The following is a 24,403-nucleotide window of genomic DNA, read 5'->3' as shown; positions in this document are numbered from 1 at the left end:
TTTCCCAGTTGTTTTAAAGTGGAAACCTTTCCTCTTGGCTTTGGACCAGCAGGAGCTTGTCAAGTGTTCAGGGTCCTCAGAGCTCTCCGCGGCCCAGAGCTGCTGCATGAGGCTCCAGTACAGAGTCCCCGCATCAGCTGGGGTGCTCCAGCTGGCTTTCCCTGCTTTGTACCTGCAGACATTTCCAGGTCCAGACAAGTCGGGTTTCTGCAATAGTGGGGTTTTCTCAGTGCTGTGGAGGGCTTTGGTAGACTCTTGGGCAGGAGGGGAGGAGAGAACCCTGAGTTCTTATTCCAGCTCTGTGGTTTATTAGTTGTACAACTTAGGGCAAGTCACTGAGTACCAGATGGGGTTTAGCCATTCCGACCTCAGTGGGTTGCTGTGACGACCACAAAAGCAGGTGACAAAGTTCTAGACCCAGGTCCTCTGGCTGCTCTTTGAGTAAGGAGGTAAGAGCTGGTGTCCCACAGTGCAGGAAGGAGCCTTGGGCGAGGGCAGCCTGAGCTTAGGCACCCGGGGCTCTTTGTCAGCTGGCTGCTACAGGCTTGCCGCCCCTGGGCTCTAGTCATATAGGGTGCAGGTTTTCTTTTTCTTCCGGGAAAGGAGTCTGGACCCTCCAAGGTGGCAAAGGACCTTGGCCCAGGGTTGCAGAGACCGAAGGACAGAGGCTGAGGGCAGAGGGAACCCTGTGCAGATGCCCAGCGGACCTCAGTGGTGAGTGCCAGGCATGGTCTGAGCCTGCCTCAGCCCAGATCTATCCCCTCCTGCCCTCCCCCGGCCCCCCAGGGATGCCCGTGGATGTGAACTCCGCCGCCTTCCGCCTGTGGCAGATCCTCAATGGCACCAGCTTCCATGGCTGCATCCGAAACCTCTACATCAACAACGAGCTGCAGGACTTCACCAAGACACGGATGAAGCCAGGCGTGGTGCCGGGCTGTGAGCCCTGCCGGAAGCTCTACTGCCTCCATGGCATCTGCCAGCCCAATGCCACCCCGGGGCCCGTGTGCCATTGTGAAGCTGGCTGGGGGGGCCTACACTGTGACCAACCAGCGGACGGGCCCTGCCATGGCCACAAGTGAGCCCTCACCCCCTGCCCCACCTGCAGGTTCCCTTCCCTTGCCCGCCAGCTCCTCTCCCCAGGGTGAGGGCTGCTGTATGGACTGTATTCTTAAACCCCTCCAAACTGGAACATGTGGCCCAACAAATGATTTTGATTTTTTCTAGTTTTCAGTTTTTATTAATAGGAAGAGGGCCCTAGGGGTGGCCAAGGGCGACAGAATCCCATTTTGCTCCCTTTTGTTCTTGGGTACAATATAACGTCCCCTGACACCATGATTGGGATTGTGGGGTACCCTAGGACTGGACTGGTCGCAGCCTATTCTCATAGTACCTTTTCTCTGTCCTCTCTAGGTGTGTCCACGGGAAGTGTGTGCCCCTCGACGCTCTTTCCTACAACTGCCAGTGCCAGGATGGGTACTCGGGGGCTCTGTGCAACCAGGCCGGGGCACTTGTGGACCCCTGTGGGGGCCTGCGGTGCCTCCACGGCCACTGCCAGGCCTCGGCCACCAAGGGGGCACACTGCGTGTGTGACCCTGGCTTTTCGGGCGAGCTGTGTGAGCAAGGTCAGGGGCCCCCTCCTGACATGCCCTCTCCACAACTTGCAGTAGTGACTTGACTTTTCCTCCTCCAAACCTGGCATCCCCTTCTGTGCCCCCTCCCCTCTCCTGCACCCTGGACTGCTCTTGGGCTGTAGTACCTCTGGGCTTTGAGCCCCACCACCAGACACATGGCCCAGCTTGCCCTGAAGCCCCCTTACCCAGGGCATGTACCCCCTTACCCATGACCCCTGTAGCTGAGGGTCTCCCCTTACAGAAGAGACTTCCCAGGGTAACAGCTCCTGCCCAAACCTCCACATCTTGGCCCTGTTACCTTGGGCCCCTGGGAGCAGCAGAAGTCTGAGGGTTGGGAACTCTTTCCCAGGCCCCTGTGACCAAGATCCTTCTACTGGAATAAAGACTGCTGAGGCTGGGCAGAGGGAAGTCCAGAACGCAAGCACCTTCAGGGTCCTGCAGACCCCCTGCTCCTGGCACAGTTTCCTTCTCTATTCTTGCCTTCCCAGCTGCCAGCCTCCTCTTGCATGGAGCCCACTTACCTGGCAGCCCACGCTGTCCTGGAGGGTCCTGGCAGCTAGAAAGTTCTTCCTTCCTGAACTCACTGGACTGTGGGCCCAGGAGGAAGACCGTGCATGTGCATGTCTGGTGGGGACGGAGGTGGAGTCTGAGCGCTGGAGGATCTGGTCCTTGGAGGCTGCCTCTCCTCCTCCACTTGCCCTCCCCCTGGGCTGGCCTTGGCCCATGGGTGGGCCCTGAGGCTCTCTCTTGGTGTCTGTCCTATCCAGAGTCCGAGTGCCGGGGGGACCCTGTCCGGGACTTTCACCAGGTCCAGAGGGGCTATGCCATCTGCCAGACCACGCGCCCGCTATCGTGGGTGGAGTGCCGGGGCTCATGCCCGGGTCAGGGCTGCTGCCAGGGCCTGCGGCTGAAGCGGAGGAAGTTCACCTTTGAGTGCAGCGACGGGACCTCTTTTGCGGAGGAGGTGGAGAAGCCCACCAAGTGTGGCTGTGCTGTCTGCGCGTAGTGCCTGGCTGGACAGGAAGGGGTGCGGTGGGCAAGGGGACACGGCAGCAGCGGAGCCCCGTGGCCTGCAGCCGGGCTGGGGGTGTGGTCCAGTGGAGCGGCTCCTGGGCCAACCTCCCGGAGTAACAGCACTGGGGGCGGGATGGGTGGGCGGGGCCCGGGCTGCAGGCTGCCCTCTCCAGAAGTGCCTTGCACAAATAGGCGCTTAATAAATATTTGTTGAATGAATGTGTGCTTGAGGTCAGGCCAAGAGTGCAGAATGGTGACACCCCCTGCTTGCTTATTCTTGGGTCTGAAGAAGGGACTGGCCCCTTCCCAAACCAGCTTTTCCTTCTCACCTGTAGCCCATACTGGCCTCAGAAGGCCCTTGCCCCCTGCGGATGACCTTGAAGCCTCTCCTGGGGTAGCCAGCCTGGCTCTCTGCTCTGCTTGCTGCTGCAGCATCCCCTAGCAGTAGGGCAGGCGGCAGAGGGGAAGGGCCCCTCCTGCTGGCCAGGAAGGGACTGACCCTTGCCCCCTGGGCTGAGGAGCCCTGAAGCCACTGCTCCATGGGGAAGGAGGCTGGGGAGGGAGTTGGGTCTTGGGACCAGACTTCTAAATCCTAAAGTTAGGAGTTGACCACAGTAGCTTCAAGGAAGGTGGAGGCAGTTTGCCCTGGGTCTGTTTGGGGTGGCGATCCCACCAGAGAGAATGGGGGGGCAGGGAAGTGAAGGGGAGGTTAGTTCTTGGCTCCAACTGAATAACCACCCCATCCAGCCACTGACCACCAAAGGGGTATTGGTGCTGTGTTCTCCCAGCCCCTAGCCAGGGAGGGGTCTGCTCTCATGGACACAGGGCTCAGATCCCTCACAGTGCAGACCAGTAGGGAGCAGCAGTCCAGGCACCATGAAGCCTCTGCTGCCTCTGTGACTCTGGGCCTCCGTCTCCTCAGCCATCAGATGGTGAGGTGGTTTGACTGAACATAGGTAGGAGCAATGTAGACCCTTCCACTGTGGCTCCAGAAGGGAGGCTGGAGGAGCCAGAAGATCCACTGTCATTCATCACATCAACAAGTATTTACCTGCCTAAGGGCTGCTGGTATGGGGCTGCTCTACTGGACAGATACAAACGAATGTAGGGCATCCCAGGAGTAAACAGGATGCCTGGGAAGAGAGGAGCCAAAGGCTCCAACCAACCAACCACAGACACTGGCCCAGGCTAGAGCTGCTCACCTAGGCATTTGCAAGGAAAGACTCTTTGAAGAGTCACTGAATGGCCACGTGACTACAAATCCTTCTTTTCCATGCAGAAAACACAAAAAGCTTATCTTTAAATAGCAAACTTGACTAGAAGATAGGTCACTCTCCTGCCCAGATGTCTTCCCAAGAGTGTGTGGCCCCAGGGGACCGCAGTGGGCAAGGGGAGTGAGCATGTCCCTTTCCTGACCCCTTCCATCTATAACCAGAAGACAGGGTTGGGGGAGCAGGCTGTGGTGTGGCTGAGGTGGTCTTGTGCCCATATCCTCAGCCACCATGGTGGGGAGGGGGAGGGGAGGAGGGAGCTCTGGATGCTGAACAGCAGAGGGCTGGAGCCCCTTACAACTGGGGAAACCTGGCATGTTCCACTACACTGGGGCTCTGGCCAGTGAGTTTGAGTTCCGGAAGTCCCCTAATGCAAAGGGGATCTGTCCTGCCCAAGTGCAGAGGTGTTCTCATGGCCGGCTCGGCTTTTTGCCAGGGACAGGGCTCTACTGTAGTTCTGAGCAAGCTGCAGCGCCCCTCCCCTCCATGCACAGCAGTGGGGGCTTTGAGAGACTTCTCCTAGGTCTGCATGTCATCCCTCTGTTACCTACAGTTTCTGGGCCCCTGGGGGACTGTGGCGAGCAGCTCTAGCACAAGGCAGGTGCTGATCTGTGGATGAAAGCTCAAGTGTAGCTAGCTCACTTTGTGCGGAAGACAGGCATTCTGGGAGCACCGGCCCTGAGACACTTACCTGCCTTTGGCCATCACTGTTCCCCATCACCCTGGAGTAGATGAGGCTCCCTGGGCTTGAGGGGCACCGACCGACAGCAGCCTCTTTACCTGCAGATAGGTGATGGCTGCCAGGAGTCCTGCACTCCCACATGCCAGGGGGTCGGGGGGTCTGTTCACGGGGAGTACCTTGTGAGCTGGCCATGGCCCTCACCCACCCCGTGACACCCCACATCCCAGCCTGGCCCCACGCTCACCCTCTGCCAAGCTGGAAGGCTGGGCTCTGCCACAGGAGTGCAGGCAGCAGGGGGCCGAGCTCCGTGGCCCAGATCCACATTCCCTCAGCTTACCCACCAACCTGCAAGTTGCTAAGGAGCCGGATCAGCACTCCGCTTGCCTGTTCGCACTGAGGCCCAGAAGGCTCTGGCCAGATCATCTCTGCTAAACCACCTCCATACCTGGTCACCCCTTCAGTAAAGACCTTCGATCGCTTTCATGTCGCCACTGACTCTCTCCATTAAATACGCGCTGAAGAGACACAAGCAGGACAAGTCCTGGGGTTGCTGCTGCCACTGCTGGCCACAGCAGCCCTGGCTTCCTGTGAAGGTGTCAGGAAAAGGCCAGACTCGTCTCCTTTTTGCCTGCTATTAGCCTAACCACGAAAGTATCTCTTTATACAGAATACTTAACAGATTCTAATATATATATTTGTATTTCATTTTGTTACAGTATTTTTATATGTTAAAGTCAATATCTGGTGTCTCCTTTTGCTTTTCAGGTGCGGTGTGGTGGTGACATTTTGTTTAGGGGTTTCTGCAGTCTTGTCACTCTTTTAGAGAGACTGGTTTAGAACAGGCCCGTGAGGGAGCCACACCCACCCTTTCCCTAGAATTGTTCTAGAACGTGCTGGATATATTGTCTGTTGTCTTCCATGTGAACATGACACTGATTCACTCAGGTTCTGCCTTGTTGATCTCTTTTTCTGCACCAAAGATGAGCCCGGGGCTGCTGACATGGCTGCCTCCCAGGGCTTGGGGGTTTCTGAGCTGTCCACACACTGGCCATAATCCAGAGATGGCCCTCAGATGCAGCACATATAGGACATCTGCCCTTGGAACTCTCTGGTCTTCCTGAAGTGGCAGAGGAGATGGGTTCCTCCTGAAGGAGGAAGGGGAGTCCCGGGGGACGGCTGGGTCAGAGCTCCCTGGGGATGTCAGGATAGGCAGACCCAGGCATGGCACAGCATACACAGAGACGTGGAGAGGCTGCTCAGCCTTGTTTCCCTTCAAGTGTTTCCCACACCCACATTTCGTGTTTGCCAACAGAGCCACACCCACATTTGACCTGGCTCTGAAGGTTTCAGTTCATCAGGGCTACTGATTAGAAAGCAATTTTATGAATTTGGGCTTTCTCTCTTTTCTTTTGGATTAGTGTGGCCAGTGGCTTATCGATCTTATTGATTCTTTCAAAAAACCAGCTTCTAGTTTCATTGATACGTTCTACTGCATCTCTGGTTTCTACCTCATTGATCTCAGCTCTAATCTTGATGATTTCCCTTCTTATGTGTGGAGTTGGTTTAAAAAAAAAAAAAAAAGAAAGAAACCAATGTGGCTTCTGAAACTGTCCTATAAGGTTAACCCGTCACCATGAACCAGGGGTTCACAGGGATCAGCAGAGAAAGAAGGCAAACATACTTCTATGGTAGTTCCACTATGATTTCAGACTGCAAAATTGCTCTTAGGAGTTTTGGAGGATGCATGATATGAGCATCTAGGGGAGACCCAGCCCTGGTAGTCAGGCGGGGCAAGGCCCCTACCACCAAGGGAACCCAGCTGGCCCTCCTCTGTTGCCACAACTACAGACAGATTTCCCACTAGATCATAATGATGGTTGCCCGTCATACCTTAACAGCACGTGGTCACCTTGAAAGTGGGCAGTGATGGTTAACAGCAGTGCCTGCAAAGCAATTAGCCATTTGGGAAGCAATGTAATGACCTGGGTATAGGAGAGAAAATGGGTTAAAATACGGTTGTAAGCTCAAGTGTCTGGACAGTGGGTTACCTAAGTAAGTCAATGGGCTACATGCCCGTCTGGCCCACTGTTTGTATCACTTCTGATAAAGAGACCTATTTCCGTACTGTTAAAGAAAAAAGGGATTGTGGTGACCTTAAAGGCACACTTTCCAATCTCCTGAGCTCCAGTGGATTCTTACCATGCACTAACTTTACCAGATCTTCACTATCATTTTCTTTTTTTCTTTTTTTTTTAATTTTATTTATTTATTTGAGAGAGAGAGACAGTGAGAGAGAGCATGAGCGAGGAGAAGGTCAGAGAGCGAAGCAGACTCCCCATGGAGCTGGGAGCCCGATGTGGGACTCGATCCCGGGACTCCAGGATCACGCCCTGAGCCGAAGGCAGTCGTCCAACCAACTGAGCCACCCAGGCGTCCCTTCACTATCATTTTCTAAAAGAGAAGTCAGAAACCAAAATTTTATGCCAACACCCATAGTGTATAAGTTTTTAAACACTAGGCTGAGTAAAACACATCTGTGAGCCACCAGTTTACAACCTCTGAGTTAAAGTGAAGTAAGGAGCAAATTTAACAGTTCAAAGGAAATCCCCAGCCAAGGAAACGGGCATAGCAGGGCTTGGCTGGGGAGTGGAAGCAACAGGAAGAATGAATGACCACGCTTCCAACTCGTGTTGCCTCGTTTTCCTGAGATCGGCGCTAATGCATCCCTATTGTCCCGATGCCCTGCGCTCTCAAGAGAGAATTCTCCAGATGGTCCCTCACCCCCAGCCAGTCAGTCTGCACCTCTGAGATACAGTCTAGATATTCTACCGTAGGATCAATATGGGAGGAAAAGAAGTCTCTTTTAACAACGAAAAGTCCTAACACGGAACAAGATGTCTCTCCTAATCCAGACTGAGAGGTAGCCCGATCGTCAGCTGCAGGGTTATGTTTACTGGATATAGTTCTGCGTGTCAGTGGCCACCGTCCTCTAACTTATTAATGAAATCATGGCTGATTCCACAGGAATCACTGCCCCTTGGATGCTTACACGAACCCCGCTCAAGCAGAACTGAAAGAACACAGTGGAACAGGTCACAAGGCTAGGAAATGCAGGAATTTCCTGCCAGCTTTCTGCCAGGCCCCAAATGGACTCTAGGGAATGGGGGCAGCCCTCCTCGGGGGCTGTACGGATCACCCCCAAATTTAACAGTGGCTTACCTGGCTCAGCTGCTCTCGGCCCCTAGGATGAAGCATGGGCGCCTTTCCAAGTCTGCGGTGGGAATTCCCAAGGAATCGTCCATGGTGTTCTCTTGCCCCTGAAGTTAGGCATACCTCACAAAATGGCCACAGATCTACCAAACAGTGCTCCGTTAAGTCCCGACACCACGGTTGAGGCAAAAGTACAAAGAAGTATTGCTTTTTGTTCCTTCTGGCAACTTCTCAACTTCGCCAGAGGCTGCAAGTGTAATACCGGGCTTCCATGCATTCTGTTCCCTCTCCAGTAACTACACAAACACACTTTAATATCAAAGAAGTTTAATACGCTGCAATAAAATAAGCGCCTAGAAAAAGCTCATGGAATAGATGTCAATGTTAGAGAAATCCCTCCCACACATCCTCTAGTTCCATACCCCATCCCTCAAACCCAAACAAGAAAATCTGAAACAACAAAGGAAATCCTTCCAAGCTTGGATTTCAGTGAGGGCCCCTTTACCAGTAACAAGAACACAGTTTCCTATATGGCCTAATAGGAAAGTAAAACACAGAAGCACAAAAAATCCACAGATTCCAATATTTAAGAGACGTGGTACATATTCAAAGTTAAAATAACTCCAACTTTTATAGCTATACATATTGTTTTAAAGCAACTTAATATATTTTTAAATTTCATATATACACTCTCAAAGGTTCTTCAGGTGAGGTATGTAAACATTGTCTAATGAAAATTTTTCAATGTTTCAAACCAACAAATTCACAGCATACATTGAATTTTCATCCATTAAAGACACAGTATTTTCCTACACTCACTAACATCATGGAAATCCAGGCCCAAGAGATACACGCTGATCATCCAGATTACCATCTGCAGAATTTCTCAATTCACTGCTTTTGGAAAGACCACCTTCGCATAGGTTAGGAGCACACGCTTGGTACCGGACAGGGGCTAGGCCCTCCGGAGACTCTCTCCTTGGGCATCTGGATCACTGGCTAAGACTCACAAGACAGCAAAAAGGAGCACATCTGAACAACTACAAGATTGACCTCGGCAATGACAACACTGGGAGGAACCAGAAAGACCTTAAAGGAACGGTAGAGATTCATCTTAGAGCTCCCTGGATCCACAGCCGGATCAGCAGCCCCTGCCCTAATCTCATTCTGAAGGGTCGTGGCCTAAAAAGAATAAAAACCCAACACGGCACCTGAGCTTCAGTTAAATTGCATGGGCCTCCTATGCCCCCCTGGCCCCTGAAAGGCATTGACTCTAGCCTGAAGTAGGACCCTGGGCTGTGCTTTTCATATAGGTTGGGGTTGAATTTCTTAGTATCATAATGCATATGGGAAAATAATGCCATGAGTTCACAAAGACGACCAGTGCCTCCACACAGGCACTGGCCAGTGACCTTGGAGGAGCTCAATTTTGAAAACTACTTGTTCCCTGAGGGTAAACAGCAGGCTTCTATTGAGATTAAGTGAGGCTAATAAGGGGATTATTTATTACAAGGTAATAATACTTGGGAAGCCTCAGGCCATAGTTCTATTTTACTCCCACATAATCTACAATGCCCCCTCCCCGCCCTCCCACCACCACGAGTAGTCACCTTCCCAATGACACAATATAGGTCAGTTTCTTTCCTCTTGCTTGCTTTCAGGCTCAGCAATGGAAAGTTTTATCCTAACGCACCCACTTCAATCTAAAAAAACACTAGTGAAAAATTCCAAACACCATCATAAATACAAAAGAGAAGACATATCCCAAAAGTCTAAAAAACTACATTATTCTATTCATGGTTATTTGGGTGTGGGGTATTTTTCATAAAGTTTAGGACGGTCACAGGAGAGGCTGCTAAACAGCTCGGAAAGCTGTGGAACTGGGCACGCTGGAAGCCATGGAAGCGGGACTGCCTGCCTCGCTCAGCTCTAAAGGGTTTTTACCCCAGACATTTCAAACCCAGGCACAGAGGAGGACCCCAGGAAATGGGCTTAATCTTCAAAGGCAGGGCAGATAGACTCAAAGGACTTTTAGCTGGCAATTTAAATTCCTAACATAAAAAATTCTTATGTTTACAGCCAAATGAGCTTTGCCTCAACTAGATTCTAGAAGCCCTACAAATTCATGGAAAAATGATCATTTTTCAATCTCCATGCCCAAATTTTGATGTGTCTGGTGCTGGCAGATTTCTCATCCATTGCTAAGAGTTGTATGACAAGCAGCAGCGTGCAGACAAACAGGAGCAACAATTCAAGTATAGCCACCTCTCCGGCAAAGGCAAGAGGTCTTAGCAAGAGCTGTTCTACCCCCACCCTATCCTCTGAGACAAGGGCCAACGCAGAGCCCAGAATAAATGTTATTTCCTAGGATCTTATTGCTTATGCGCAACACATCAGAAAGAACACCTGGAAATCTGCTCTGCAGATCTGGGAACTGACCAGTTTATCATATATATTATACATACATATATGTATGTATAATATATATAACATATAACATAACCAGAAGAGAAGAGGGGGCAGTTAAAGCTTGGATTGATATAGCATTACAGATCAAATGCCCCAAACAGCTCTCAACCTGCTGGTTTCTGTTCTTTCTCCATGTGTGAACTGTGTTATGAAAGTAAGTCCACTGCTCAAAATATATCCATCTACAATACTACAGTGCAGACCAACACCACTCAGAACGTGAATCTGTATACAGCACATGTAATAAATATTTTTTAAAAACTATTTACAACATTACTTCTTGTGAACATTAGATGAGAGCAAAATCTATTTCCTCCTGCAAAGGTTAAAAAAGTGTTGACTGTTTAGTTCAGTGCTAAATTCCCTGGCACCTAGTTACCCTTTCACATTTCATCTTAAAATCAGATTTGCTTACAAATAGTAACTTAGAAAAAACATTCTCCAGCATTACTGTTCAAGTGTCCTCCTCATTTGTTAGAAAAAAGAGAGGCCATTAGAACACATGCAAATTACAATTCAACTGGAGGACAAAACCCCCCGTGTGTCCAGTCCCAAGCACTCTGCAGTCCCAGAGCCTCGGTTCTCAGTCCAGCTGCTGGGCGGAACGAGAATCATGACTCAAACAGAGGTGCCCAGGAATGGGGCACAGGGAAGAGGAACATGATCATAAAGCCATCAGTTCCTTTACATCTAGGGGTGCTGTGAATCGCAGACCAAGACTCCTGAGAAGTAAAAGCTGCACACATCTTAGAACAGACGGTCTCATTCTGTAACCACGGGTTACGGGTGGGACTGGCCCACGTCTGCACAGATGCTTGCTGAAACAGGGAGGAGGACAAGGAGGAGGAGAGTTGAGGTGTCCGTGAGTGCTGCCAAGGTGCAGAAGGAAACACACTGATCTCCCACGGTTAATGAATGTGAATAGGTGTGTGTCTTTCACAAACATGAGAAAGACTAAAACCTATCTTAATGCTTTCTTTAGGCAGCCAGTGGTTTCTCCATATCCCACAGGTATGGGTTTGGATTTCCTTGGGGTTACAACTAAGGCTCATTTCCCTCTACAGGCTGTTGGACAGCTGGAAGATATTAACTGCGTATGCAAAATGTGGGCTGCTTGAGGCAAGCCCTGGTGCCATGCCTGGCACAGCCATACCGGTGGTAGGAGGCCCACTTTGTTCTGGGATGGATGGCAGTGGGGGGAAGCACTCAGGTTCCCAATCCACATTGCATATGCCCAAACAGAGGGAAGGTTTCAAGGCTGCGCCCTCTGCGTTCACGATGTTTGGGGGTTTAATGGATGAGCACGGTAATTGGGGAAGAGGAGTGGCTAGAAAGAACACTTTTTTGGAAAGCCCTTTTGACAGTTAATTTTTTGTTGTTAAAATAAATATTTTCTATAGAAGCATTTGAACAGGAAAATATCACTATTTACACAGTGAAATAAATTCCACGGTGTGGTGTATAACTAACTATGTATTATATAATGTATTTGAAACCATAGTCCATATCACAGTCTCCTAGAACACTGGTGAAACTAATAGCCTTAAGCTACAGCGGCTCTAAAACAAATCCCTATCTGTGGTATCAATATACAAAATTATGCGCATCTTGTCTGTAGAGCATCTTTCCCACACACAACCTCCCAAATACTGCATACAGCTTCAGCAGCAAGAAGCATGAAGTGCAGATTGTAGAAAACAAGTGGGCTGAAAAAGCTGGTAAACTAAGGAGCATCCGGACCCAACAGCTAAATTCTAGAAGGAAAATAAAGAATTAAGGAGAGAAAGATGCTTCTAGTATGACACGTCTGTGGTCAATGACGTGCTCAGGAGACGGGAAACCATTTCCGAGAAGACACCTCCTGGAAGGGGGCTGGGTGGCCTAAGCAGAGAGGGAAGAGATGAGGTGTCTAGGACGGTTCCCCCAAATGAGCCGAGCCAGGCCGGAGGGCTCTGAGCTGCTTCAGGCTACAGCTGCTGGTGTGCCAACCAGGGCCATCAACATGCTGGTGTTTCTAGGAGAGCTGAGAACGGCTAGGCTGGATTCGAGGTTCAAACAGGCCCAGGCCGGCCAGTTATATTCACAAATAGTGACCAAAGCTTGAGGAGCGAGCTTGCAAATATACTGTACACGGAAAAGAAAAGGAGAGCGCTAGGGGCTGAAAGGAGCCCACTAGGGCTGGCCAGGAGAGGCACTATTTCGGCTTCAGGTCCATTACTAAATTTGTTTGCCACAGAGGAAGACTTAAAAGACGTTGTACTTTTAGTTTTAACTACTTATCCTACTAGATGAGATCATGATTCAACAAATATTCAATCAACGAAGGGGAATATTTTCTTTTTCTTTAGCGCACAAGCATTACTCACAAGTAACGTGCAAGAACGGCTGTGTGCCAAGACAGCGTGGCAAGATGCCCTCCCGTCTGAAAGGACAGAAACGGTGCGAGGCTGGAATGCAGGAAAAACGTTTGTGCCTAACTGCACAATTGACCTCAAATGACACACTACAAGGGCCAGGAAACCTTTTTTGTAAATAGCCAGGTGGTGGATATTTTATATTTTAGGCTGTGTCAGCTACCCAGTAGGTCCCGGTTATTTATTTTTTTTTTAATACAATCCTTTTTTTTTTAAAAGGTAAAATGCATTCCTCCAACCTCTGGTATATTATAAAACCTCAAACACCTGTTTTTTGCTGCTGTTGTTGGCTGTTTCATAGGCAACCTGTTCTTTCACATACCTTGCCTACTGCTGAGTACCTTGTGTGACGTGGACTGGTCTCAGGCAGGGGAGAAAGCCTCTGTGCGTCACTGTGCTTGCCAGGTGGGCATAACCACACAGCTGCCCCACTGAACCCCGAAGACAAGGATGTCTCCTGAGCACCGAGCAGTACACCACCAGTGCTCTGGGAAAGGGAAGTTCAGGCAGACGGGAGGTAATGGAAGGAACTGACCAGTGCTGGCTCAATTCCAAGAGCAAAGGCATGAGCAAGCATACCGTCTGCAGAAGTGCCCCAGGTGGTCTTCTGGGTCCCCCGGCACAACAGGGCAAAGCCCGAAGTTGGAAGCGGCATCAGAGAGCTCTGGGTTTCTGCCTGAGTATGACTTAATATCGTTCAAGGAGAGAGGTCAGACCTTCAAGTCTTCCAATCTGTCCACTGTAGAGCAGCAGTTTGTTCTGACATTTCAAGGGATGAACTTTATTGAAGGTTGCCTCAAAAAGCTTTCCACAATTCTGCTTGTTTTAAATACAATAATCTTTTGATTTTCATTTCTTCCCTGAAAAAGGATTTGGGAGCAAGCTGGGGGAAGAATGCTTACTGCTGAGCGTGTGAGGACTGCCTTCCCAATGAGATATACATAGACACGATTTCATACTTGTAGGAAAAAATTCCAGCATTTCAGTGGACATCAAGCCATAAGAAAACAAAAATTAATAGCTGAGAAGTCAAAATAATAATTAACTGTTTCAAAATAATTGAAATCATCACTGTTCTGGGGCCACTAACAGAAATTTTTTCACTAACCCGATATTCAACTTAATTTGCAGAATAGTACAGAAGCTTGTCCTTGACTTGTTGGGGAGAGGAAAGACCAACAGCTTGGAGGCCGACTGGATTTTACCCAAAGACACAATGGACAACTTTGCAGTCATACTCAGGTTCTAATGTGCTCCAATTTCCTATTCTTTCCTAAAAGCATGTTCAAAGCAAGCCCCTATTTTTTTTATTTGTTGGTTTGCCTTTAATGAAGTTATTTTGAAAGGAGAGTATGTGACTAAAAAACTATCAGTACTGATACATTTTTATTTTTCTAGAAGTTGGTCAAAAACATTATATAATGAGTACTTTGGGTTAGTGACTGCACTTTGTTTTCCTTCTGTGAAAAGGCCTTTTCCGTATTTTCCCTAAACATGGGGCTCAGAAAACTGAGCCTCTAACTAAAGTATTCTCAATTAATTTTGAAAACAAACAAACAAACAAAACCCAAATCTTGGCTTGTCTGAGGAACACTCAAGATGTGAAGCCAGAGTCAGGTCTTAAAATAAGGACAGAGTGAAATGAGAGGCCTGGGCTGCAGGGAGAACTCTGAAGCCCTCCTCACCTGTGGGGCCTGACTCTGGAGGCTGCCGGAGGCCTCACTGCGGGCAGCTTGGAGAAGGCAGATGCGAGGCTGCAGCAGCTCAGGGGTTAGGAGATGTATTCAGTGCGCTGTAACAACACGCCATGTCTCTTCTGCAGCAAGAAGAAAGAAATCTAAAAGGAAGAACAAAGCTGAGGGAAGATAAGGAGGAAAAAGAAGAAAAGAAAAGAAGGACGGGGAGGCAAAAGAAAGATCAACCACGCAAAGTTTGTTCTTGAAAAAGGATTATTTTCTTAAGCAAGGAGGGCTGGCAAATTTTTTCTGAAAAGCCCAGACAGTAAATCTTTCCAGCTTTGCAGACCATATGGTCTCTGTTGTAGATACTCTTCTGTGCTGGAAAGCAGCTATGAAAGATACATAAACAAACGGGCATGGCTATGTTCCAATAAACTTTTATTTACAAAAGAGCGACCAGCCCATATTCTACAGACCCTTGATAGGGTGTCTGTAAAAAAGATGGCTTGTGTGGGCTGACAGGAAACCAAAAGGAATGGGGGTGGTTCCTGGACCCAGCACCCTGGGAAATTCCAAAACAGTCCCAGGTGTGACAAGCCACCAGACTCACGGAGGGTGATGTCTGCATTGTGTCGCATGCTGTCCTTTCCTACTTAGCTCTCAGGTCCTTCAATCAGCAAGACGCCGCCCAGAGAGGAAAGTAACAGCTACAGCCCTTACTACACAATCCATCACAAGGCAGGAAAGAGACCAAACTTCAGTTCAAAGCAACTGTCTTGAAGTGACATGTTCCACTGATATCCTACATGAACATTGAGAAGCGCACAGAGGAGCCCATCAGGAGCACCACATCTGTGAAGGGATGCGACATGCACTTCTCCTATCCATACTACCTCAAGAACCAAACCCACAGCCCAAGATTATTGTTTTCAGAGAAGGGTTGTGTAGAAATCTTTACTGAAATACAGATGTGACAGAACTGGCCTACCTATGGGACCCAAGGATCTAGCAACTGCAGACTGACAGACAGTAGTGACGTTCCTGTGCAGGAAGCCTTAAGAGCAGAATAAAGGGTGGCTGCCTCCCTGTGTGCTGTAGCTTGCTTGGGGTCTGAGGGAGTGCTGTGGTGAGGCTCTGGGCCCTGACTAGGGAGGGTCTGCATGTTGTCCTCCCACACCCAGGGAGCCTTAGGGGCCAGGAAGTGGGAGCCAGAAGATGGGATCTCCCAAAGAGAGCCCAGCTCTGGGGAGCTAAGGTAGAGCTTCCGAGACTGCTTCCCTGGAGCTCTCTCAGAAGCTCAGAGGTAATACCAGCGTTCTCTGGTCAGCAACTTCAGCTCCGGTGCTGGGTCAGTCACGGTGCTAGCCCCAGGAGCAGCAGAATTCTTTTGTGATTTGGAATCTGGAATGTGGGACAGACTGCCTTTGCATCTGGCGGCCAGCCATACTGTGACGACAGCTATAAAGAGGACATCTTTGCAAGACAGGGAAAACCAGGGGAGACTTGAGTCAGCTGCAGGTCTGGCTTGGAGGTGTCTAGGAGCAGCTAGACAACATCGGCTGTAATTGTAAAAGGGCATTTCAGAGCCAGCCCTCAAGTTCATTTGTCCCCCCTTCTGTTATTAGCAAAATTAACTGACTCAGCAAAAATGAGATTCAACAAATATAAAAATACCTCTGAACCTTTAAGTGTTCTAATTATGTAGACTCTCAGTCTATTGAAGTGTTGTCACTACTATAAAATGTTAAGTTGATTTTAAAGATGACCACTGCAGTGTATAAATATATAAAAAAATGCATACACATTGATACTTTTTCTCAACTGCTGCCTAAAATGACAGAGAAGGCTATTATCTTGAAACACACTTTTTAAAATGAAACAGAACTTAGGAAGGTAATGGAATGCGTTACAAGCCTGGAACTGGACGGGTTGCAGCTGCTCACTGCCTCACACCTCTCCCAAACCTCATCCAAGCAGCGCTACAAGGCATCTGCGTGCCGCTAAGGGGGGCACCTGGAGTCAGCACATGTGGCCTCAGCAAACCTCAGCTGTTGAAGTCACCACAAAAACAGGATCCAGTGACAACTATATGAGAATATTTCTTAAAAACTTCAAAACCACTTTCAAAGATTAACCGAACCTACTCAAAACATACTAATGCTTCTGTGCAACTTAATGCTGAGAAAGGGCTGCCCAACATACACACTCAGCAGTTTCATTCATATAGGTAGCTCTTGAATGGCCAAAGTCAAAGATATTAAAACAACAACAAAAAAAAAGAGACTCATGGGATAGAGGAGACATAAAGGGAAAGAAAGTCAAGGCTTCATTGAAGATAGTCTATGAAATTCAACACAATTCTCAATTTCCCATGAATCAAACTTTCTCTCCAGTCCTATCCAGTCAGCAGAAGTTCTCATTATATACAGCAAACCTTTAACAGAATGGGTAGAAGCCCTGTTTTATCATGATTTGATGGAACTATGCATGAAAAAAGTCCATCTGGGTTTACCTAAACAATCTAAATGGAAACGTTTTAGTAGAAAGGACAGAGGAGCCCCTGTCCATACAAGCCTACTTCTGTGACAGAGCACAGCAGAGGAGCTTTCACAACCAAGCCTGTTTTGCAGAGTGGCCCAGTGGAAATGCTGAGCACACACTGCGTTGTAATGGAGCAAAGTTACAGGCACCAAGGTAAAACCAATGCAACCACCTCAGGCGTCATTCGGGAAAGGCAAACAACATTAGTTACAAACACTGGAGCTCTCACCTTTGTGCGGAGGAACAGAACCTGCCGTGAGAGAGCCAAGAGTGTACTCCAAGCGTTGAGTACCAGTGCGGTGCTCATCAGTCAGACTGCTAACACCCACTCGAAACACGTACATTCACACCGGGACAAGCCAACTGAACATCAGCTCCAGGTGGGAGGAGGGATGTGGGCCCCGCTACAAGATGCTGAGCTGCTTCCTCCAACTTCAAGGTTGCTCTGACCTTCATGTGACTCTGTGCTGTTTAGACCTTTCTGAGTCTGGCGCCAAACTGGTGTTATGGATACTCATGTAGAGACCCTGGGCCACATTTGAACCATCTGGCCTGTGCTACTTATGCAGCTCATGAACACCCTAGCACACTGCATGGGGAAGAAAGAATTTTACTGTACTGGGGCTGGGAGACATCTGTGGCTGATAACCACAGGCAAATGCACCCAAATGTACATGCACACACAAACTCCTAAACTTTTCTATTACTGGAAATAACAACTTGGCTTTCTTCGAATATGGAAAAATTCAGGGTAAGAAAGAAGATTAGAACAGTCACTCTCATCCTAATTGTCAAGTTACAGTTACAAGATGAAAAAAAAAATCCTACATTTCCCCCCTGCCGAAGTCAGGTAAAAGCCTTATTCGAATGCCAGCAAGCTTGCAAGGCCAAAAATGAAAAGGATGGTAAGAATCAGTAATGTAAATCACCTGGGGGATGTAAATAATTTTTAGAGGTCCTAACCCAATAGGAACACCTTGTGACCCATCTTTTGTCCCATGGGCGCATCATTTAGAATACATTTTTTTAAATGACATAAAGTCAAAAGTGGGAGGAGTGACCAATAATGAATCTGATTTTTTTAAAAAGGAGTAACAGAAATACTCATCTATCATAATAGTTATAAATTCCCTCTGCAATCTCCACATACCATAAAAGTGATTTGGTTTAGCTTTCGAATATCATTTAAACAAACAAACAAGACAGAGAGGGAAGTTCACTGCTTGGGTTTGCAAAGAGGAGCATCTGCTCATGGACAGACGCTGCAGGGCGGCTGCTGAAAAGCCACGTTTCTGTGCATGACGGTGATCTTCTCGGCTACAAGTGCTTGTGCATCAAGTATAAAATACAAGCCTTTATCACATAGATCAGCTTTTTAGCTTTCGTAAATTTAAAAACAAAAAGGATAAATAAGGCACTGTACTTTTAAAAACTAAAACTGCTTGGTTCCAAGTTTAAAACCCAAGGAACAATCAGACTATAATATATAACTTCCCTTACTCAGCCTCAGAGAAAGACTCTGCAAGTTCCCTTCTCCATCTGAGATGCATTTCCTGGCATCTTCAGTTGTGGTGTTCTCTGTTACCTGCAGCTTTGAAAGGCTGGATAAGCTTATAAAAGCAGAGTTAGTTAATGCACAATGCAGGGTTACTTCTGCGGGACAGTTTTAACTCGTGGCTGCCAGCCTTCCGATCACTTTGCATCCAGCCGTCTCCTTTTGCTGTGAGAAGCGTCCAGCTTTGCCTTTAGTTTTCGCTTTCTCTGGGCCGCACTGCTCTCCGGGGTTTTTGTCAAGGGTCTGGCCCGAGTCTTTCCACTGCTCTGCTTCCTGTTGGCGGCTTTCTGTGGCCTTGAAGAGGACTCACCTGCCCCCTTTTGCTTTGCAGGTTTCATCCCTGCCTCCGAGGCAGGGGGCTGTGTGGGTCTTTTGTTTGTATTCTCTTTTTCCCTTCTAGAGGGAGGGCAGTTCTTCCCAGGAGACTTTTTAGGGATCTTCACTTTATTCTCCTTTAAGGATGTCTTTCTGGGCAGTTGGCTGATTCTGTCCCTTGCAGCTGGCTTCTTGGCAGCAGGGGTTTTGGTGGTTCCATCAGGATGCTTGTCTTTGCTGGCTTTCACCACGGGTCCCTTGTCCTTCCTGTCCTGAGTGCTGCCGCCTTCTGTCCTCTTGCGTTTATTCTGCACTTCTGCTTTCGGCAAGACTTCAGTCATCTGCTTCCCTTTCCTTCCCTTCATTCCGTCAGTGCTCTTGGGCTTAACAGGAAACCCATCTGCGTCCACCTGCAGGGCAAGCTTGGGGGACATCAGAGGGTTGATGCATACACTCTTAAAACTCTGTTTACTTTCCACAGCCTGCCCAAACGGGCTTTCCATTTTCTCACTCTTGATCAAACACTGCTGGGCTCTCAGCTTTCCTCGAATATTGGAATATTTTCTGAGGATCCGGGTACTGGCTGGGGTAGGTGAGTTTGTGGAAGGATGGCTCCTTCGTCCTTCCTTGACTTCCTCTATGCTGTCTTCAGAACCGGGGCCGAGGCTGACGTCACTCGTGTCCTCCGACTCCACCTGGTCAGGATTTTCTCGAAATTTGGCCCAGAGCTTCTGTGTTTTCCAATTGTTCCTAGCAGGAGTAGCTCCAGGAAATTTCTTCAAGTGCTTTTTTAAGCGCTCAGCCTGTAGTGAACTGGGGTACAGGCTGGAAGGAGAGTACTTCTGAAGAGGATGCTTGACGGGGGGGATGTCTCCTGGAAGACGAGTGTTGAGCTTCTTCACGATCACGAGAGACCGGGTTTCAGTAGTCTCTAAGAACCATTTGCAAACATTAGATAATTTAAAGTTTGTCATAAACAGCATCTGAACAGGAGAAAACTTTTGAACCTCCAATGAACCCCTACATTTCCGTGACCTTTTCTTGCTTTTCCAAATCTCCTTCAGTTTATCTGACTTGTTCCTTGATCTTGGTGTTGGCTGGGCTTCTTTCTCCAACTGGATCCAGCCCTTCTGAACTCTCATGTACTGGGCATTGAAGTTGGCAATAAGCTCTTGGTTCTCCTCCTCTGCACACCATTCCACAAACTTTGGCTGGTCGTCCACCACGGGGTCCACATCCTCCTCATCTAAGGGATCTCCACTCTCCGAAGCTTCATCTTCCTTTGGCATTGGGTTTCCTTGTGCTGCTTCCTTTTCTGAAGTCACTCTTGCAGTGTCTGAGGAGTCCAGAGAATGAGCATGTCTTAGGTTGTAGGTTGAAGAGGTCAGTCTTGTAAGCCTCGGTACCCATTTTGGGGGCCCAGCAGCATCACCACTTCCACTACTTGACAAGCCCAGTGGACTGGACGGCAGGTCACTTTCACCATCTTTACACTGGGTGTTTTCAGTGCCGACCTCATTCACAACCTCCTCCAGATCTTGTGTGGGAATTGGTTCTGGGTTCTCTTTTGATTGTTCTGGGAAAGTACAAGGAATACTTTCGGAGGGGTCATGAGCATTTTTCTCCCCTAACTTAGACTGAACATAGATTTCCAGTCTCTCTCCAGGCAGGGGCTGGCCCACTGTGGTTATGGGATCATTGCTGGGGAAAATATCTTCTTCTTCCCCCTTGACTTCTTTTGCCAGCATGTTTTTAAAAGTCTGCCTGGTGATGATCCCACCTCCTTCGCCCTCCTGCTCAGTGTCTTTCTCAGAGGGATTTTCATCAACACCTGGGTTTTCAGTGTCCTCCAGACCTTTTGTATGGAAACCGTCAGCCAGAAGGCCCTCAGATGCTGTCTCCCCAGGGCACCCTTCTTTTTTAGAACGTTTCATACCAGGATTTTTAGAAATCTTGATCTCAGGACAAGCAGAGGAAGAATCTGAACTTTGACTTCTCAGGCACCTATCGGCAGAGGGAGGATCTGAAAGCTGACTCCTTAGGCACCTGTCAGAGGCCTCAGGGAGTTTTTTACTTTTTTTCTTCTTGTCCACATTCTCTTCAGGTGAATCAATGTTTTGATCGCATGTATCTTTTTCTGAACAAAGTTTTACATCACTGCTCTGTCCCTCTGATTTTCCTGTACCACCTGCTGCCTCACTATCCTCAATTTCTCTGGGGTTTTCATTAGTGAAAGTGCTGCTTTCCTTCAAGGGTGGGCAGGTATCCAGCTCCTGAGTGTCTTCTTCAGTCTTGGCCTCAGTACTGATGCTTTGGTTGTCTTCAGCTTTTCCCAAGCTCAGGGGAGGCTCCAAACCCACCGGCGGACTCTGACTTTCTGAGCCCAGAGGACCTTCCTCTCTGCTGACTATTTCAGGAGAAGAATGAGGCCTAGAAACCACATTACCACTGCCTCCCTCAGAAATACTCTCAGCAGAGGAAACCAGGTGACCGTCTTGGATGACAGTCCCCTCCTTGATATCCAGCAGTTGGACTGGTTGCTGATCTTGTTCAGTGGAAGCCACCCCACTTGCTGTGGGAGTTGAGACCATGGAGCTACCTTCTGGCGTGTCCTCTTCAGGAAGGTGAGCAGGGAGAGGCGATGCCAAGCTGGAGGCTGTCATTTCCTCTGACCTGGGAGAGCTGCTCGGATTTGGTTTATTTGTCATGGGGCAAACCTCAGGCTCCTGAGATTCCTTTTCAGAGGAAGCTTCTCTTTCTCCTTCCTTGAGGGAGGTTATTTCTTTACTAGGTTCTTCATGGTCGTCTTCTCTGGGACACTGCACATCCACAGCAGGTCCAGGGGCGGAAAGTATGAGGGTCTGCTTGGCAGTGACCACTGCCTCTGGCTCCACTGTTGAACAGCTCGCTTTTTCTTGAGAGTGTAAATTTCTGGCCAGCGTGCGAACAGTTGGCAGCTCACAACAATCACCATTGAAGAAATATCCTCGAGTACTCTTCCTGGCTGTTTTCCGAGAAGATAATATTGATCTTTGATTCTCCAAGTGGCACTCTGTTATCGGCTGACTGATATAAACGACATCACACTGGTTATCATAATCGTTTATCCTCAGCCCTGATGCCCTCTTACTCTTCCGAGCCGTCTTAATGGAGGTTGATATCATCTTGGTTCGCGAATGTCCATTAGATGCTTTGTGGACAGCTGGCATGGGGCTGGAGGCTAACCAACCATCTTTGGGATGATCAAACTGACCTTTATCACTGGGATGTAAATGATAACTCACCTTATTTCTTCCTAGTGAGTGAAGATGGTTCTCTTGCTTTGGCCTTGAATCTTGTTCACTGGACTCTAACTCCTGGCGCAGAGGTGTTTTTGAGCTACAGAGTAAAGCATTCTCTTTGTCAGCAGTTCTAGGTGAATTCCCAGTAAACCCTGAGTCCCAAGCCTCTTCAGATAAAGCTTTGAATGAATTTCTTTGAGAAACAATACAGCTGTTGCTGTCCTCACTATTCTCAGGTGCCATTTTCACCGCAATCAGACTTTCTACTAGAGCTGAGCTCTGCACATGGTCTTCCCCATCCTCACATATTTTCACATTCGTGTCTTGCTCCTGTCCAGTGGTTTGCCCCTCCAAGCTCTTAGAGGTGTGGTGGAAGCTTAACGAGGAAGAATTAGATGCGGCGAGGTATCCCAGAGTGGAACTATCCGTTGAACTACCAGAATTAGGTTTAGTGGTTGGATGTTCAGAGGAAGCTTTCTGGATAATGGTCAAGGCATTCTCTCTTCCATCTGCAGAGTTTATCTCAGGAGGAGGCTCCTTCAGGGCCTGTTCTGTCAAGTGTGGAGGGCTGTGCGGGTCTGATGAGTCTACGAACAAATCTACAGAAGGAGGAAACTTCATATCGAGACACGCAGCATCCTTTTCCTTATGTCTGGCGCCTAGCTGGGCACAGCCAGCGTTGCAAGTGGATGCATCCATCGCTCCAGAATCAGGCCGCAGGTCCTCAGTGCCCGGCTGGGATTCAGTGTACAGATCGTTCAGGACGCGGATGAACTGCTTCTGGTGATGAGTGCACAGTTTGACCATAAACTTCTCCAGTGGGGACTTCGACTGATTGTTAGAATCTACTGCTATCGCCTCTGCTGAGTTCTCACTAGATGGACAAAGAGAAAGGAGAAATTAGTATGGTCATTTTCTGAAGAACATTTTTACATTATGAAATTCACCAGATGTTACTCATGCTATAAAGAGAATGAACGGACACTCTAAAACTGCTTCTAAGCGCCCATATAAATTTCATTTAATAAGTATTTTCCTAATTAAAATATAAGGCCAGTCCTGATATATTCCCAAATTTTAGTAACATCCTTCATACTTTTAAAGTGATCATTCATAATAATTTTTATCTTATAGAGAAGAAATATCATTGATAAGAATTTTTCCGAAAATAAAATTTTGGCCACATTATTAATTCTAGTCAGTTAACATATACTTTTGTTTTAGTATTCCTGTTATTAAATAGTCACTGATTTATAAGTCCACCACACTGACAAAAATTCAGACGCACTACATCACAAACTTTGGACTTAAAAAAATTGTAGTTTTAACATGGTTTTTCAGCATGACTAATTGGCTGGACTTATAATTCTGCAAACAGTAATGCAGGAACTTTTCTGCCCCCTTCCTGGGGCAATGAGAATTAAGATCTGTAATTTCACATTTCAGACACAATGACAGATGGAATTACAAGCAATTGCTGATTCCTAGGCTCTACACGAGGAAACCGGAAATCCCACTGTAAACTGCAAGGTTCTGTCACTGCAAGGAGGCAGCCGGATGTCTTCTCAGTCAAGCCCCGCCTGCTACATTCTCCTAGACCTTCAACAAGCATTTTACAGTACTTCACAAGACGTCATTCTACATCAGACAACCACTTCTATAAGTTATCCAGGACAACTCTGAAGTTTAACCTGGACAGTGGGCAGTGGCGGGCAAGGATGATCCTAGACTCAAAATAAGCTAAAAGCAAGTCTCACTCAGACAGCTGAGGGTTGTCAAGGGCTGCTCAGTGTTTCTAGATGTCTTGGTTTTACTAAATTCAAGCAGTTGGAGAGCTCCAATTTTCTGGGGTTTTTTTGGTTTGTTGTTTTTCAAACGATTCATTTGAGAGAGAGTGCAAGCGAGCCCAAGCCAGGGGGAAGGACAGAGGGAGAGGGAAAAGCAGGTTCCTTACTGAGTAGGGAGCCTGACCCAGGGCTTGATCTCAGGACCCCAAGATCATGGACCAGAGCTGAAGGCAAAGGCTTAACCGACTGAAACACTCAGGGACCCCATCCAGTTTTCTGGAGTTTTATGCAACTTGTTAATCTCTCTCTATCTTCCTGAGTCTCCCTAAGGAGACGATTATCTGACTATGAAACCATCGGGGCACTGAGGGCAGTTTAGTAAACATGTGTTAAACAGATGTTGCTGGATAGTATCTTCCAGCTAATTCTCCTTTTTCTTCAATCTCTGACTTTATCTCCCAGCCATGAGAGATACCTTAGACAGCCTTCACTGGCCTCCTGCCTTCCTCATCCCCTGTCACTATGTCTGTCACGTGGTACAAACAGCATAATAT

The 24,403-nt window shown here is 48.1% G+C and overlaps 2 protein-coding genes across 7 annotated transcripts in view; one reads left to right on the top strand and one right to left on the bottom strand.

Annotated features, from left to right (window-relative positions):
* SLIT1 (slit guidance ligand 1) overlaps positions 1-2,772 on the top strand; it is a 166,365-nt gene extending 163,593 nt beyond the window's left edge. Inside the window, exons 35-37 of the mRNA XM_044240235.1 lie at positions 787-1,075; positions 1,411-1,622; positions 2,399-2,772. Of these exons, the coding sequence (XP_044096170.1) occupies positions 787-1,075; positions 1,411-1,622; positions 2,399-2,637 (740 nt within the window). The 3' untranslated portion in view covers positions 2,638-2,772. The remainder of the gene's footprint in view (positions 1-786; positions 1,076-1,410; positions 1,623-2,398) is intronic.
* Positions 2,773-8,118: 5,346 nt separating this feature from the next.
* The window catches only part of LCOR (ligand dependent nuclear receptor corepressor), a 143,493-nt gene continuing 127,208 nt past the window's right edge, over positions 8,119-24,403 (bottom strand). For all 6 annotated transcript variants that reach the window (XM_044240228.1, XM_044240230.1, XM_044240231.1 and 3 more), the window contains one exon: positions 8,119-22,936. In XM_044240228.1, the coding sequence (XP_044096163.1) occupies positions 18,604-22,936 (4,333 nt within the window). In that variant the 3' untranslated portion in view covers positions 8,119-18,603. The remainder of the gene's footprint in view (positions 22,937-24,403) is intronic.

Source organism: Neovison vison, chromosome 2 (assembly GCF_020171115.1).
Source record: "Neovison vison isolate M4711 chromosome 2, ASM_NN_V1, whole genome shotgun sequence".
NCBI classification, from domain to species: domain Eukaryota; kingdom Metazoa; phylum Chordata; class Mammalia; order Carnivora; family Mustelidae; genus Neogale; species Neogale vison.
Note: the sequence above shows the minus strand (reverse complement) of the source record. Positions and strands in the feature narration are given on the sequence as shown.